Below are 16675 nucleotides of genomic sequence, written 5' to 3' on the forward strand. Positions count from 1 at the left end.
AGGCAAGGATGGATACTAGGAGAGAGGAGACTGGGAGGGTTACTAGGAGAGAGAAGGTGACAGTGGACGAGGATGGTCATTAGAAAAGAAGAGGGGAGAATGGACACTAGGAGAGAGGAGGTGAGGATGGACACTAGGAGAGAGGAGGTGAGGATGGACACTAGGAGAGTGGAGACTGGGAGGGTTAAGGTGACAGTGGACGAGGATGGACACTAGGAGAGGAAAGTACTGTAGCTCTGGATCAGGAGGTGAAACCATTCTGTAGGTTCATAGTTTGATTCCTGGCTTCTCTTATCCACATGTTGGAGGGTTTTTGAGCAGGCCAGATGATGTTTAGTGTTGACGTTCTTTGCGGACTTTCCACCAGGTCTCCTTTGTATTTGACCACATCATTGTTTCATCTCTGCTCCTGTTGGTCTCTATGTTTTTTAATTTTTATGTTTTATTGAGTTCCTGCAGCTGATTAGAAGTAACCAAGAGGATAAAAAACACCAGACCACACAGTCCTTAATAATAGCTTTTATTGTCTTCAGACACATTTCTATTTACAACAAACATGAAAATCTATTGTGATGCTACCGTTTCCTTCAGGAATTCCAGTCCTTAAGACACTAATCTTCACAGCAACTGAGACCAAAGCCAGCAATATGAATTCTGGAGCACATTCAGAGCACCTAAATCTTTCAGCCATCCATTTTCCACACACACTTAATCCAATCTGTAGAAAAAGTATCCCATCAAGTGAAAGGCAGGTGCACCTATACCAAACCACCCACAATAATTCCTCAGTTTAGAACCAGTTAACCTAACATGCCTGGACTGTGGGAGGAGAACCTGGAGAGAATCCACACATGCAAACTCCTTCCTTGGAGAAGACGGAGCTGAGCATCACACCATCCTGGACCAGTTTGATTTGAACTTGTTTACACGCAGAAGGATGGACAATGTCTGTTTATTCTGCCATCAGTGGCTTCATGATAATTGTTCTTGGGTTTATTTATTACTTTTACTGAGATGAATTTTTATATTTTTTAACCAGATGGAGTCTTTCTGAGAGATTGGAAAGTTTGTTTTTTCTCAGTCTGCGTCTCCTCTTTTCACTGTTCAGTTAATTTAAAAAAATCTATTACTTGATGAAGAAAAACAAATGCCTTCTTTAGCACACTGATAAATATTAAAAATGTTATAAAAGTTTAAAACTTTGTTTGCCTCTCCAGATACACGTCATCATAGTCAGCTTCACTCCCTAAATCATTTAAACTTTATTTACAAGAGTTAAAATTGGCTGAAACATAAAAAAAGAAAAGAAAAAAAAACAGGAAACTTTTTCAGATTTAGCTTAGCTTAGCATTGACGTGAGGGTAACATTTCTTTTGCTGGATCACTATTGGAGCTGGTACACTGACTTATAGTTCAGTTTTATACATAAACTGAAATATTAATCTGTGTTAATAAAGAAAAAATACTTGTTTTCTCCAATGACAATAAAGATTTGACTGAAGAGCCATAGCATCAGCTAGCCAGAGATCGTAACTTATTCAGGAGCTAATGTCCACAGGAAAATCTAGAATGAGCGTCCTGCTAAGCTAGGCTAAATACTGAAGGACAGGAGGATTCATTTATCTGGAGTGTTACACTCTTTATTGACAAGGAACTTATTAAAAACTAGCTTGTAAATACAATTTATCTTAAATATTCCTGCTGTCCTTTTTTTTTCATCTATTCTAATAAAAACACGATAGTGTGACGTTTTCTGCAATAAGTGGCTTTACTCTGTTTAGGTTTGTTTGTTTTACTAAAATGAACATTGACCTCTTTTAACCAGATGAAGCCTTATCTGTCTTGGGGATGAAAATTTTTCTTTTAAGTCTATGTTTCCTTGATTTACTGACCAGTATGGAAAAAGAAAATCCTTTTAATAGAGAAGAAAACCACGTTTTCCTTTTAGCACACACATAAATGTTGTAAAAAACTGAAAAATGTCATAACATAGTCAGCTTCACTCACTCAACCATTTAAACTTTATTTACTGAACAAGAGTTAAAATAAAACCTCAAAAACAGGATTAATTAGCTTAACTTCGTTTAGCTTAGCCTAGCTTAGCATTGACAGTAGAGGTGGCATTTTATTTGTTGGATCGCTATTGAAGCTGCTGAACTGACTTGCAATTCAGTTAATTTATAAATAAACTGAAATCTTGATCCAACTTTTCAACAGTATCAATGCAAATTGACCTGAAGAAGCTTAGCCTCACCTAGCCAGAGAAAATCATTTATTCAGCAGCTACTCCCCACCTGAAAGGCCAAACAGAGGAGCTTTACACTAAGCTAGGCTAAACACTGAAGGATAAGAGGAGGATTAATTTATCTGGAGTGGTAAACTCTTTATCAACATCTAACTGATAAAAACTAGCTTGTAAATATTATAAATCTTAAATATTTCTGCTTTAATTTATTTATTTGTTTAATGAAAACATGCTGACATTTTCTGTCTCTTTTACTAATGTTTACATTTTAACCAGATGAAGATCTGTCTGTGGGGAAACGCTTTCAGGATTAGCTAGCTTAGCTTACCTTTCTTTAGCTTAGCCTAGCTGACCATTGAGACTGGAGATTGAACTGAAGAGGCGTAGCCTGTGCTAGCCAGAGAAATTCATTTATTTAGCAGCTAATGTCTATGAGGAAGTCCAGACCTAGGAGCTTTGCGCTAAGCTAGGCTAAACCCTGAAAGAGACCACGGGGTTAATTTACCTGAAGTGTTAAGTTTATTTTGCTGATAAAATCTAATTTCTTTAAGCAGAGTCAAATATTCTTGGATCCTTAAAGTCTTCAAAATAACACAGCAGGTAACTAACGCTTAAAGGTTACTCATCAGGACTGCGTTTCGCAGAAGCCACTTGCTCGGTCACCTCACCTCCAGTAAAAATCAAAGTTTTCGGACTCAAACGTCACTAACTTAGACAGCAGGGTGAATCAGATAGCTGTGATGTGAAGTCTGAGTATCTGGACTTCAGCAGCTGTACCAAAATCATCACGGAAGATGGGGAGACACCTGTTAAGCATCATACAGCAAGTATGCACAGGTAGGCTACGTTATGACATCACAGTCATTCAAAGAAAATCATTAGAAACATGTTAAGGCACGAACTGGGTCAATTTCCGGTTCCAGGTGAGTTCTGAGAAGCTTTCAAGAGAACAACAAAGAAATCCGAGCTGTGACGTCACCATGGCAAGCTTTGTTAACAGCAGTATGATTGGCTGCAGCCACTCAGATCACAGGGTGGAGTCGGACCTTGTTCATAGCTGACATCAGAATGATGTTGCAGCGCTTCCCTGTGGACAGGTTGGAAATGACTAAATGTGAAGGCCGCAGTTTGTTTGTAAAGGAGCGCTTGTTCTCGTCTCAGGAAGCATGTCTGAGCAGCAACGTGGGGGTTGGGCTCCACTGGCCGTGGGGGTGGTGGTGGGGAGTGGGGGAGCAGTCACAGGAGCAGGGTGGGGCTGGTTTACTTAACGCCCCTCCGGAATCTAGTGGGTATTCCAAGATGGACGCTGGCGCTGTCAGGGCGTACTGGTAATCATACGGTGTTGTGTAGATGAAACCTGTCTCTGGCCCCACTCCCGGCATCAAAGCCGGCGTTCCATTGGGCAACACTGTCTGCACTTGACGAATCAGAGGAACAAAGGCAGGGCCTGTAGGCGCAGGTGTTCGCAGGACAGTGGGAGGGGCCATGACGGGGGCAGAGCCAGAGAGAACACGAGGAGTCTGATTGGACGCTGCAAGAGAGAAAGAAAGGGAGTCTGGGGGAGGAGATACAAAAACTCAGTATGATTGATCAATGTCTGACTAGTATTAGCTTGATCACAATCTGATCAGTGTTTGATAGATCAGTTTGTGACTGATTGTTTTATCAGTGTTGTTGAATTGATCAATATGTGACTGATCAGTATCTGATTAATCAGCATCTGATCGGTGTGATTGATTGGTCTCTTACAGGGTTTGATGTTGGCGTCTCTGTAGGTCCCGTTCAGGATGGCTAACTCCATCAGCTGGATCTTCTTCAGACTGTCCTCTCCCTCCGCCTGGAAGACAAAACAACTATCGACATGTCCATCGATGGTTCCAACCTCTTCACTCTTCTGCCCCTATAAATTTGTTTCTGTCTTATGCCGCTTCACTCTGTGAAGGATGTGATCTCACAGCCGATCAAGCACCGAACTGCTGTGGCAGCAGCTCCGATCCTGTTTTACATTTTGCACTAAGAGATTTTTCTCTCTTCGTGTTTCTGACAATTTTTAAAAGTTGTTTCAACTAGAATTGTTTAAAAATGAGAGCAGGCAAACACAGGTAAACTCAGGTAGACTCAGGTTAACTCATATTTACACAGGTACGCTCCGGTAGACTCACGTAGACTCAGGTTAACTCATATTTACACAGGTACGCTCCGGTAGACTCACGTAGACTCAGGTTAACTCATATTTACACAGGTACGCTCAGGTAGACTCAGGTAGACTCATGTAAGCACAGGTAAACTCAAGTAAACGCAAATAAACTCAGGTAGTCTCCGGTAAACACAGGTAAATTCAGGTAAACTCACGGCAGGAACCAGCAGCTTGGTGACTTCGTCCACCGCTCGTTTGAGTTTGATGTCGGCGCGGTTCTGAGTGTCCTCCACCGTGATGAGGACATGAAGCTCCTCACCAAGGTGCTCCCAGTTCGGCTTCCCCCGGTTCTGTTCCTCCTGTTCAAATGAGTAAAGACAGATGGGTGGAGATAAATGAGTGGAATCAGGTGGAGGCAGAAAGATGGAGACAGGTGGGTGGAGACAGACAGATGGAGACAAACAAGGAAGACACGTGTGGGGATAGATAGGTGGAAAAAGACGAGTGGAGACAAACAAATGAGACAAAAGGAGACAGACAAGTAGAGACACAAATAGATGAAGACAGACGGATGGAGGCAGGTAAGTGGAGACACATGGGTGGAGATAAAAGAGGGCGACAGAGGAGTGGAGACAGACGGGTGGAGATTAACAGGGAGATAGCAGGTGGAGACAGACAAGTTGAGACAGATGGAGACAAACAGGTAAAGGTGAACAGGTAGAGACAAATCGGGAGGACATACAGGTGGAGACAAATACACATTGGTTATGGACCAGACTGAAAGCTACCAGGAGGTCAAACATGCTACCAGGTGGTGTCTCTTAGGGGTTCCATAGTCTACATGGTCTGGATCTGGAGGACATGGTTTCCAGCGTGGTGGGGGAACCACTCTGATGCAGTTTTTAAGTCTCCGAAACCAAACAGCCGCGTTAGCAGGTTAGTAGGTGTGAATACCTGTTTTGACTAAAGTGGTTCCAGTTCTGGTCCATTTAGGCCCAGTCTTACCTGGATAGTTTCATAGATACCAGGACTTGTCTCAGTCCAGTTTATTTGGTTATATTTACCAAATACTAATTCATAAGATCTTCACTTCAACCCACCATCCTGAGGCAGCGGGCCACAGTTCCAGTTCCTAGAACCAGTTCTCTGTGTTTCAAGACTAATAACTGTCTCCAGATCAGCACTGATGTGGTCTACATCTAGAACCATAGACTCATGGTCTACATCTAGAACCTCTTTCATTACAATCTGGGGGAGGAGTTCAGGTGACCGCCATGTTAAAAGCCAGAACAAGACGTGAAGTCTGAGCTGCAACACAGAGATGATCTGTGATAATAAATCACTGGTGCTCCAGCAGGACGTCAGCACAGAAACAACAAACCCCAGCAGAACCTCCTCTTCTTCCATCTGGGTCGTGTTGGTCTCCTGCTGCTCCTTCTGTCTCATGTGTCTCTGTTAGCGTAGCAGGTGGCTAACCTCGTTAGCATGGCCCTCAGAAACGAAAACATTCAGTTGTTTTTGCAGCAGTTTGACCTGAAATGTCTGACATTCTTCCTCCTCTTCAGCATTTTCCCTGGTTTCGTTTTCACACATAACAACAGCAGAGAGTCCGTGGATCCAACCTTTCTACTGGATCGTCATTCTGTCCGATGTTAATCCCATGTTTCAAGGATGATTTGAGCTACTAAAGAAAAATGATCATATTTATTTAGGTTCATTTAGCAGCACATAGCTTTTCTTCCTGAAAGTTTCTGGACCTGGACAGAAATGTTATGCAGAAAGGTTAGATGCAACCTTCAGCGAATGTTGACAGAACATTTAGAAAATAATGCTTAGCGTCACAGCTAACGTTGCTACAGCGAACATTGGCATAATGTTCGGGGAATGTTTCCTGAGGGTTAGGTGTAATCTTTCCCAGTTGACATAGAGGCAATGCTTGCAGAGCGTCGCAGCCATGTTTCAGGAACCATCGAAGGAATCTTCTCTGAAAGCAAGGTGTGACCTTCATCGAATGTTCACAGAATGTTTAAAAAAACCTTTAAATGTCAACACTTGAGCATCACAGCTGATGTTGCATAGACCCTCAACCAACAATCAGGGAACATCCTGGAACATTCCTTTGTTTGGTGGGAACTGCAGAAGCTTGGTTACAGGTCCATCGTTGTTTCAATAAAACTTTATTTGTTCTTTCTGTCAGTTTATTCTGTAAACAACAGTTTCTGACCATTATTGCTTCCAAATCTGGCTACTTAAGGTATTTTTGGATGTTAATGATCATCAACGAGGGTGGAATGTGGAATTTATCATCAGCTGAGTTCAGAAGTCTTTCTATGAACAGCTGATAATGAGAGTCTGTGATATGATGTGACCTAACAGCAGCTCAGATAGGCTTTCTGGTTCTGTGTGGTTCTGTGTGTGCGTTACCTTCTTCCTGTCTCTCATGGAGCCCCGCCCCCTCACCATGATCTTACATCCAGTTTCAGCCTCCAGCTGCTTCGCCGTCAGACCGCGAGGGCCCAGAATCCTCCCCACAAAGTTAAACTGACACACAGAGAGAAATCTGTTACCATGACAACCAGCCACACAGTCGGTTGTACAAGTTAACGTTTGAAAACGCCGGAATGTGGAGAAAGAGGAGGAGTCTCCTGCAGCGTCTCTGATCCGTCAGCGAGGTGTTGATTGGGTTTTAGGATTTTACAGTTTTCTGCTGTGACTTAATGATTGCAGTGACATCACTACACCTAAACAACAAGACACACACTTCTTTTCCTTATGGCGTCCGTCGTGTCCGTGATGACAATCCTGCCTCTATTTGGGAGTCTTGCTCTGCCTGTAAAGTCCAATCTGTGATCCACACTGAGAACAGGTGAATTCACAGACTGGGGCTGTGGTACTCGCTTCAAGACACACACACACACACACACACAGTACAGACTGGGCCATAAATCAGTTCCACACAGCCGGGTAGTCTTCTACTTATAAAAACATGTCCAGCTCATTTTGAAATGCTACATAAAAAGCATGGTTTCTATGGTAACATGGTGCTCATCCTCTGTTGTTTTACTACAACTCAAAGCTTCTTCAGTAGAACAACGAGGGTTCGACAGATGTTTATGTGATGAATCAGGATCAGTTCAACTCTGAGTTCTGTTGCGAACATCTGATTTAAAGTTCAGATTATAATTCGCATTGGATTAAATATTGTAGATGAGTTTAACGTCAGTTACCGTGGCAATGAATTCAGCATTAGTTACCATGGTGTCAAGTTCATTGTCAGCTGCTATGGTGATGATGTCAGTGTGAGTTTCCCTGGTGATAAGTTCATCAACAGTTACTATGGTAATGAGTTCATCAACAGTTACCGTGGTGACGAGTTCAGCACCAGTTACTAAGGTGACGAGTTTATCAGTAGTTACCATGGTAATTATTTCAACACTACTCACCATGGTAACGGGTTCATCAACAGTTACTGTGGTGACGAGTTCAGCACCAGTTACCATGGTAATCTAACAGGTTAAATCAGACACCTTTTATCGTAGGTGTATCTCTGCAGAACTGCAGGTGTTCTTACACTGGTGGTCGCTCTCTCTCTGAGGTGTGTGATTCTATCTTTGTGAGGACCCCAACAGTAACAACACACACTGAGACGTACGTCAGGATGTTCCTTCACGGGAACGAAGAGTTTCTCCTGCAGCTGGACGGCCGGACCAACAGCATCCGGAAGCTCGCTGCTCCTCTCTGAGCCACTCAGTGTGTCAAAGTACATGTCCTTCCTCACCCGGCTGATCTCTGAAACACACACACAGGTTAATGAGGAAGACCATCATGATGTGAGAGTTTCTGAACAGCACCAGCTCCATCATCAGTACCAGTGATGTTTTAACCAGCTGCTCTGGTTAAGCTCGCAGCAATAAATCCCACCAGTGATCTGTTCCAAACTGAAACGTTTTACATCTCTCAAAGTCACAACAGATCCAACATGACCCAAATAAAACATATTACCAACAGAACTTCAGACAGAACCCCAACTCAGTGTTGCATTAGTGCCACAGCTCAGTTAAATCCACAGTAAGGTCACAGCAGAACCTCAGTCCAAAGTGAACAGAAGCAGAACTCTATTCAAAGATGGTTCTTCCAGTTAAAATCGTCCCTAAAACCATCCATCTGCTCTTTCAGAACATCTCAGCTTGTGTTTGGGTGTTTTGTCCTTTGGGTGAAGGAGCTCCTGTGTGATTTCCCACTGAGTGATTTCCCACTGGGCGTGTGAACGCCCAGTTTGGATTTCCACAGGTTTAAATTGTTTTCTTGTGCTTGTGTTCCTTAAGTTTTCCCTTCAGTCTCTTAATTTTCAGACCAATGTCAACGAGGTGGTTGGATGATGTGTTTTGCACCAAAATGGTGAGATGGACGTTGGGATGTCCTGATCATGGATTGTTGGCTTTGTGTATACGGACCTGAACTGTTCAGTCAGAAAGGAGAGTTTGTACACTGCTCAAAAAACAAAGAAAGAAAGAAAAAATAATAAATAAATAAATAAAGGGAACTCATAATCATTACCATGTAAGGTCAGTCCCACTTCTGGGATATCTGTCTGTCCAGTTAGGAAGTAATGCTGATTGTGAATCAATTTAAGCTGCTGTTGTACAACTGGAACAAACAACAGGTGGAAATGAGGCAGTTAGCCCTATGAAGGAGTGTTCCTGCAGGAGGCCACAGACCATTTCCCTGTCTTCATCCTTTCTGGCAGATTTTTGGTCACATTTCCATTTTACCAGCGTCCTCACCATTAGAGGTAACATGAAGCTGTGCCTGAAACTGCGCTGTGGCAAGAAGGTTTGCTGTGTCTCCCAGCACAGTGTAGCGAGCATAGAGGAGATACCAGGAGACAGGCCCATATACCAAGAGATACGGAGGGGGCCGTAGGATGGCACGGAGGCCGGTGGACTGCAACCCAGCAGCAAGACCGCTATCTGCTCCTATGTGCAAGAGCTCTGTCAGAGCCCTACAAACTGACCTCCAGCAGCCACTATTGTGCATGTTTCTGCACAAACTGTCAGAGACAGACTCCATGAGGGTGTCATGAGGGCCCCACATCCACCAGCGGGGCCTGTGCTCACAGCCCAACACCATGCAGCCTGATTGGCATTTTCCAGAGAACACCAGGATTGGCTGATTGGTTGATTGGTCATAGGCTCCCTATGCTCTTCATGAAAGCAGGTTCACAGTGTGTACATGTGACAGACGTGAGACAGTCTGGAGATGCTGTGGAGAACATTCTGCTGCCTGCAACATCCTCCAACGTGAGCAGGTTGGCAGTGGATCAGTGATGGTCTGGAGAGGCAGATCCTTGGAGGGCCACACAGACCTCCATGTGCTAGCCAGAGGTACCCTGACTGCCATTAGGTACCGGGATGAGATCCCCAGACCCAATGTAAGACCAGATGCAGTGGGACCTGGTTGCTTCTGATGCAGGACAATGCTCGGCCTCATGTGACTGGAATGAGTCAGCGGTTCCTGCATGACGAAGGTATCGATGCTGTGGACTGGCCTACCCATTCATCAGACCTGAATCCAGTCTTGTTCATCCACCGGCACCATGTTGCACCACAGACCGTCCAGGCATTGAGTCCAGGTATTGTAGGGAGTGTATACAAGCACGTGGATAGTGAACACATTTCACTATGCAATGAATGAAGATTTTCAGTGCTTCTGTTCGTGTTTTCTGCTTGTGTGTGCAGACAGACACTGGTAGGCGTAGTGCATGGTGCACGAGCAGCAGCTCTGTTTCAGATTTCAGATCTTTTCAGCTAAATCAACACAAACACGTTTTGTTTAAAATATGAAACAAACTTTCTGGAGGCTTTTTTTTTCATTTATTTTTTACTGAGTTGACACCTCCTCTCAGATTTAAACGGCTCCACAGGTGTTTCCAGAACCACATCATCACAACAACCAAGAACCACATGTTCTGGTTCTGAACAGATATCTTCCTCCTCCTCTCCCTCCTCCTCCTCCTCCTCCTCTACAGATTCTGAATCTCCTTCAGTGATTTAATGATCAGATGCTGAAACTGAGATGAAGTTAAAATTAATTGTTCATTAAATGTAATGAATATTTTTACTTTGATGAAAGTGCAGTCCATCCGGACCGGATCCAGAACTTTCCTTCTTTAAATTATGTATTTCTTTTAATGTTATTTATTTGTTTATTTATTTCCTAATAGGACACAGAAGTGGACCGACAGGCGGTCCGGTGTCTCACCCTCGTCCAGAAGTCTCTCCAGATGCTGGAAGATGCCGCAGAAGTTCGGCAGGCTGCTCATCAGCTTCTTGTCGTTAATGAGCTGCAACAGATAATCCGGACCGGGTCTGGGTTTCTCCTTCCCCTCCATCTCCTCCACCATGATCCGCCAAACACAACGAACTGCAGCGGCAAAGTGGACCTGAACGCAGATCCAGACCCGGTCCTGGGGCTGCTTGCAGTGATCCGAATCAGAGGAACAAGGGGGCTCTGTTCCACAACTCCCCGGCGCTCAGTGGCTCTCTGTCGGCCAACAGCGGCTCCGTCTCTCCGCACGCACGCACGCGCGCAGATAAAGGCACGGACTTTAAGAACAAAAGCACCAGAGTCTTTCCAGAACCAGAGCACAGCTTCCGGTCTCAGTCTGCAAGATGACGTCCTGTTGGGGTGATGGAAGAGGAAAACAGAGACATTACCTCCACAGGTCACCTGTTAGATACGCGCACGCGCGCACACACACTCAGCTTGGATGGTTTTTACAGTTTGCTGCTGCTCTGTGTGTAATGAGCAGGACATCAAACTCCAAATAACTGCAGCAGTCATGTTTGATGAGTCAGCAAACCAGACTGAAGAAAGGCAGCAGAGTCCACATACAGTCCGAATATGGTCCAAATATGGTCCAATAAGTCCAAAAACGGTCTACATAGAGCAAAAACAGGCCAAATACAGTCCAAAGAGAACAAACTCAGTCCAGATAGTCCTCGTGTTGTCCAAAATCTGTCCAAATAAAGTCAACAGTCCAAAGTGTTCAAGTTCACTCCAGAGTCCACATGTAGTCCAAAAAGTCAGAATAGTCCGAATACAGTCCAAGAAACACAAGTCCAGTCCAGCTGGGCTCAGCTAAAGAGCAAAAAACCGGAAACAGGCAGGACCTCAACCCATCTGTCAGTCTGTCCATCATTTTTCATCATATTGTTTCATTACTCCATCTACTCCATCATTCATTAATCCATCAATCATCCCACCACCTCAAAGTCCCCTGCCCTCATGTGAAGTTTAAACTATTAACGTTTCATTTTTATTGCTGTCATCTCACTGCTCCGTTACTCCTGGTCCACATGAAGGACACAGCCAAGACCCAGAGTCCAGAACCTGCTGGCTCTGCTGGTGGTTTCTGAACAAGCTCAAATCAAAGACAACCCTGCAACAGGCGCAGTGGACAGGTGTGTTCCACCTGCCAGACAAGACTGAGGACAAATTAACACAACTCCTGTCAGCTGACAGGGTCACGTGACCAGAGACCAGCCTGATTGTTACCAGTAAAACAATGACCTCTCTGATACAACACAAGTGTGTGTGTGTGTGTGTGTGTGTGTGTGTGTGTGTGTGTGTGTGTGTGTGTGTGTGTGTGTGTGTGTGATTAGAACAGAGTTCAGTTGTTTCTCTGACAACTGACATGACTTTCATCTCCTGAGCTTCATCAGTTTGGATCTGATCAAACAATCAATCTCTAACTGATCAATCAATATAAACACGTCCTCACATCTGCAGCTAGACGGAGAACACGAGTTAAACCTTCAGGTCGTCCACCAGGACCAGCAAGGTCTGAGGAGCATTCCAGAAGAACCCTAGGTGGTCCAGAGGAGTCCTGAAGGTCAGTTTGTGTTCATGGAGGAATTTGTGGAACTATTAAAATCTGTGGATCTCTCTTCCCACTCCGTGTTCTGATTGGTGGGAACAAAGGACAGAACTGTTCCCTGAGTCATGTGACCTTCTCTCAGAAGGTCACATTAACATTGAGCAGCAGCTGATCTCAGATCAGGTCCTCAGAGGTTTCAGACTGAGCTCCTCCTCAGTTTGTTTAACTGGGTTTGTTTATTTGTTTGTTTTCATGTTTACATGATAATTTTTTGTTTGTTTGGTCTTTCTTGGAAAATTGGAATCTCTGAGATCTTTTAAATCTAATGGAGTGTGGCAACTATTAGGCTTATATGTTAGGGGAATAATTTTAAAATCTGTTCTGGTTTTGACAGGGAGTCAAATGAGAGAAGGGAAAACTGGAGAAATATCAGAACCTTCGCTGCAGCATTTTGGATCAGATGGAGAATTTTCAGAACATTTCTGGGACAGAACAATAATCAGGAATTACAGTCGTCCAATCTGGAAGAAACACATCCATGGGCTAGTTTTCAGCATCATTCTGAGACAGGATGCTCCTCATTTTAGGAATATTATGTAGGTGGAAGAAGGTGCTCCGAGAAACCTGCTTGATATGTGAGTCAGAGGACAGATCCTGGCCCAGAAAAATTCTAAGGTTTTTCACTGTAGCTGCCAAGTTTATTCCATCCAGAGTAATTACGTAGCTAGACAATTTTGCCCTGAGTTTTTCTGGTCCAGACAACAATCTCAGCATTATCTGAATGTAAAAGAAGTAAATTCAGAGTCATCCAGGTCTTTTTGTCTTTAAATCTGATCAACTGATTGGTTTCGCTCAGTCTCATCTGCATAGCAATGAAAGTTTTTACCATCATGCTGTCTAATGATATTACCTAGGGGAAGCATGTATAATGTGAAAAGTATGGATTCAAGTACAGAACCCTGAAGAACTCCATGACTTACTCTGGTGTGTGAGGAAGACTCATCATTTACATGAACAAAAAGAATCTATCAGATAAATAAACCAGCCTGATTCCAAGTAAAATCAAAGGTCAAAAATATTATGTATCGTTAAAAACTGTCTTTTTATTGGAATAATTTCTTCCCTAAAATACGTTTTTATTTTCTTAGAATGAGCCATTTATATCTGCCTGCTGTGGGTCTACATACATGGCAACTGCCATATTTGTGCCACCATTTTTACTACGGTATCTCTGAATGGACAAACAACTGAATGTGAAGCTTTAAAACTGCAGCACCAGTTTAGTTTGATAGGAGTTTGATTGGGATAAGTTGCGCCTCAAAAGGACCATAGAAGAAGACAGCACACATGGAGACAATGTTGAAGTAAGGCAAGGTAAGGGAAAGGCAGTTTATTTGTATAGCACATTTCATGTACAGGACAATTCAAAGTGCTTTACATAAAACAAAGATATTACAGATATTTAGAAATAGTAAAAGGCATCAACACATAATCACAATAAAATAATAAATTACATTAAAATGATTAAAAGCAAGATAAGTTAAAAAAGTTACCGTGCAGATTTCATGCATAGGCACATGAGAAAAGAAATGTTTTTAACCTGGATTTAAAAATGTCTACATTTGGTGAAAGTTTAATCTCCACTGGCAGTTTGTTCCATTTGTTTGCAGCATAACAGCTAAATGCTGCTTCTCCATGTTTAGTCTGGACTCAGGTCTGGACTAGTTGAACAGAGTCTTTGGATCTAAGAGCTCTGCTAGGTTTATATTCTCTGAACATATCACAGATGTATTCTGGGCCTAAACCATTCTGGGATTTGTAAACAAGCAGAAGGGTTTTAAAATCTATTCTGTGACTGACTGGAAACCAGTGTAAAGATGTTAAACTGGTGTGATGTGTTCAGATCTCTTAGTCCTGGTTAAAACTCTAGCAGCAGCGTTCTGGATGAGCTGCAGATGTTTAATGCTCTTTTTAGGAAGTCCTTTTAAAAGACCATTACAGTAATCCAAGTAAAAGTAAAAGTAGTCACCTGTGGTGCAGTCATCGCTCCACCTGAGGCCACTGGATCCACTCACACATGAAAACATGGTTATGTCTGGAAGAGAGCACAATGACTCGATAATTTGAGTCAGGTGTGTTGGAGCAGGGAAGCATTGAAAACCTGCAGGACTGCAGCCTTTGTGGGACTGAATTGAGTAGCATTGTTATATCACTAGGTGCGTTTCCATTACCCCTAGAATTGCACAAAACCTAAATATCGCAATAAAAAACCAGCAATGGAAACGCCTACATTTCGCAAAACCTCTCAAATGTCGTTAAAAAGTTTTTACACTCTCATGAGGTGGTTTTTCAGATGTGTCGATATAAAAGTGTATTGCAGAAGTGCAACAGAAAGACTTTTGTCACATTTACACGTCCCAAAACATGACGTAAGGGGTCACATGACCAGTTCATTTTTAAATGAAGATGGCGTAGTATGAGTAGCCGCAGGATGAGATGGAAGTCTTCTTACAAACAAAGAAAAAATAAAACTGATAGCAAACAACAACAAAATGCTGAGTTTTACATAAAATTTGAAATCTCCTTCCTCCTCAAAGTGAAGTCGCGCGGGATGAGATTTTACGAGAATAACGGCTAATGCGCTGAACTCCATTCAATGGAAACACCTACAAATCGCAATTGCATTATGTCGTAATTTTAGAAATATCGCTTTTATTTTGCAAAATACTGTAATGGAAACACAGCTACTCTAATTCCCAAGAATCTTAGCTTTCCAATAGTGTATAACACGTGTATAACACGTGTATAACATGTGTATAACACGTGTATAAGATGTGTATAACACGTGTATAACACGTGTTATACATGTGTTGTATAACATGTGTATAACACGTGTATAACATGTGTATAACACGTGTATAACATGTGTATAACACGTGTATAAGATGTGTATAACACGTGTAGGTACTTGGAAGGGAGACAGAGTAAAACATTTATTTACCATGTCCCACCCGCGGGATGTCTGGTACCAACGGGTTAAACTAGGAAGCCTCTTCTGACTGATTACAACATTGTTTAGTGTTGCTCACAATGAAGCCGTTGCTCCGTCAACAAGATGACCAACCTGTGTGAGTAAAGCTCAGGTAGCTGCTCTCTACGGCAGAAAACAGAGATTAAATTTTATAAATCTGGTTAAAGATGCATTTCGTGACTTCCTGGCCGTAGCTACTCATGTAGTATGAACTGACCAGACAAAAGCTAAAATCTTCTGTACATCAGAACAAGATCAAGAGGACTCTGATGGACGGAGTTATCCCTGGAAACGGTGCAACCTCGGAGTTTGTCTCAATGTGGTCTGACATGGTTTGGTCTACAGAACCAGTTTTTATTAGAAGACTATTCCACCCAAAGTGTCCACTGATCTCGGGTCCGTTTGAAGGAAGATGGGTCGTCCTGAATCAGTTCTTTCTGCTGCAGTTTTCTCCCGTTTCAAACTTTCTCCCACAGTCCCGTCTTTCAGGGGTTCTGGATCAGCTCTGGGTGTTTTGGGTCGAGTCCAGACCTCCATGTTGTGTAAAAGAGGAGGTCAGGCTGCTCCCCCGCCTCCTCTCGGTGTCTTTGTCTCTGTGCTCAGCAGCCTCGGAGTCCTCGGAGCGTCTTTCAGGAGGAAGAATGGGAGATTGTCTTCATTAAGGAGGACAGCTTGTTTCAGGAAGTCCAGGTGGGGGGGTTGGGGGTGAAGCAGACTGTCAAAGTGAGAGAGGCTTTTGTGTCGGGTGTTTTCCGCCCGGCAGCAGCTGATTCATATTCTAATGGAGCCTCTGAATGGTCACACACACTGAAACCAAAAGTTAACTCTCACCTTGCCATTTAAATGAGCAGGTTATGAGGTTCTGACATCATATTTCACACGACTGACAACATGTTACCTGCACACCGCGTTCAGTTCTGATCAGATTTAGTGACAAGTGTTTTCCTTCTGACTTCCAGACAGAACCGGATTCCTCCCTGTGAGCATCGTCTGTACCTCGACCCAGCTGGATCAGCTTGGTGAGCCTCTTCACACCAGAATGACCAACACAACCAGCTGGTTGACCTTCAGCAACTCCTGGATGAGGACTGAGATGATATCCCACTGCTAAATGTGACCAGACTGGTCACCAGCATGGGGAGGAGGTACCAGTGGTTGCGTATGGGAACGGATCTCCTCTTACTTCTTACTGTGGGAGAATTAAATCACACTCAAGGAACTCAAAAGTAAACATCAACAAGAGAACATTTCAGAGGATTTTAGAATAATTTATGTGGAACCACCTACATGTTTAAGTGTGTTGCTCATTCCACAGAAGCTTTTGCTAAAACAGACTGGAAAAAATAGAAAAAAAGAAGCTTTAAATCTGATATGAGCAACCCC

General features: G+C 43.2%; 1 protein-coding gene and 1 long non-coding RNA gene across 3 annotated transcripts; both read right to left on the minus strand.

The window, feature by feature from the left end:
• Positions 1 to 837: 837 nt before the first annotated feature.
• Positions 838 to 15195, minus strand: LOC121656014. The gene is made up of 3 exons (XR_006013361.1): positions 15185 to 15195; positions 11364 to 11366; positions 838 to 2491 (listed from the first exon to the last, which is right to left on the minus strand). It is a non-coding gene; the product is annotated as an uncharacterized LOC121656014 (long non-coding RNA).
• Positions 2484 to 10989, minus strand: LOC121656013 (protein quaking-B-like). Of its 2 annotated transcripts, none has more exons than XM_042010969.1 (6): positions 10644 to 10989; positions 8035 to 8171; positions 6807 to 6923; positions 4598 to 4741; positions 3995 to 4082; positions 2484 to 3776 (listed from the first exon to the last, which is right to left on the minus strand). In XM_042010969.1, the coding sequence occupies exons 1-6, from the start codon at positions 10783 to 10785 to the stop codon at positions 3403 to 3405; spliced, it is 1002 nt and encodes a 333-aa protein (XP_041866903.1). In that variant the 5' UTR covers positions 10786 to 10989; the 3' UTR covers positions 2484 to 3402. The 2 variants fall into 2 exon arrangements, with proteins under 2 accessions (XP_041866903.1, XP_041866902.1); XM_042010968.1 differs by having other exon boundaries at positions 2484 to 3800; positions 10644 to 10961.
• Positions 15196 to 16675: the final 1480 nt, after the last annotated feature.

The sequence above is a fragment of the Melanotaenia boesemani genome, chromosome 16 (assembly GCF_017639745.1).
Source record: "Melanotaenia boesemani isolate fMelBoe1 chromosome 16, fMelBoe1.pri, whole genome shotgun sequence".
NCBI lineage: Eukaryota > Metazoa > Chordata > Actinopteri > Atheriniformes > Melanotaeniidae > Melanotaenia > Melanotaenia boesemani.

What these genes read in the sequence shown, in the direction of transcription:
- LOC121656013 (XM_042010968.1), bottom strand. Translation starts at nt 10,785, where the DNA reads ATGGTGGAGGAGATGGAGGGGAAGGAGAAACCCAGACCCGGTCCGGAT. An exon ending in CCGTGAAGGAACATCCTGAC is followed by an intron (nt 6,924 to 8,034) that starts GTACGTCTCAGT and finishes TCTGTGTGTCAG; the next exon opens with TTTAACTTTGTGGGGAGGAT. An exon ending in CCATGAGAGACAGGAAGAAG is followed by an intron (nt 4,742 to 6,806) that starts GTAACGCACACA and finishes TCATTTGAACAG; the next exon opens with GAGGAACAGAACCGGGGGAA.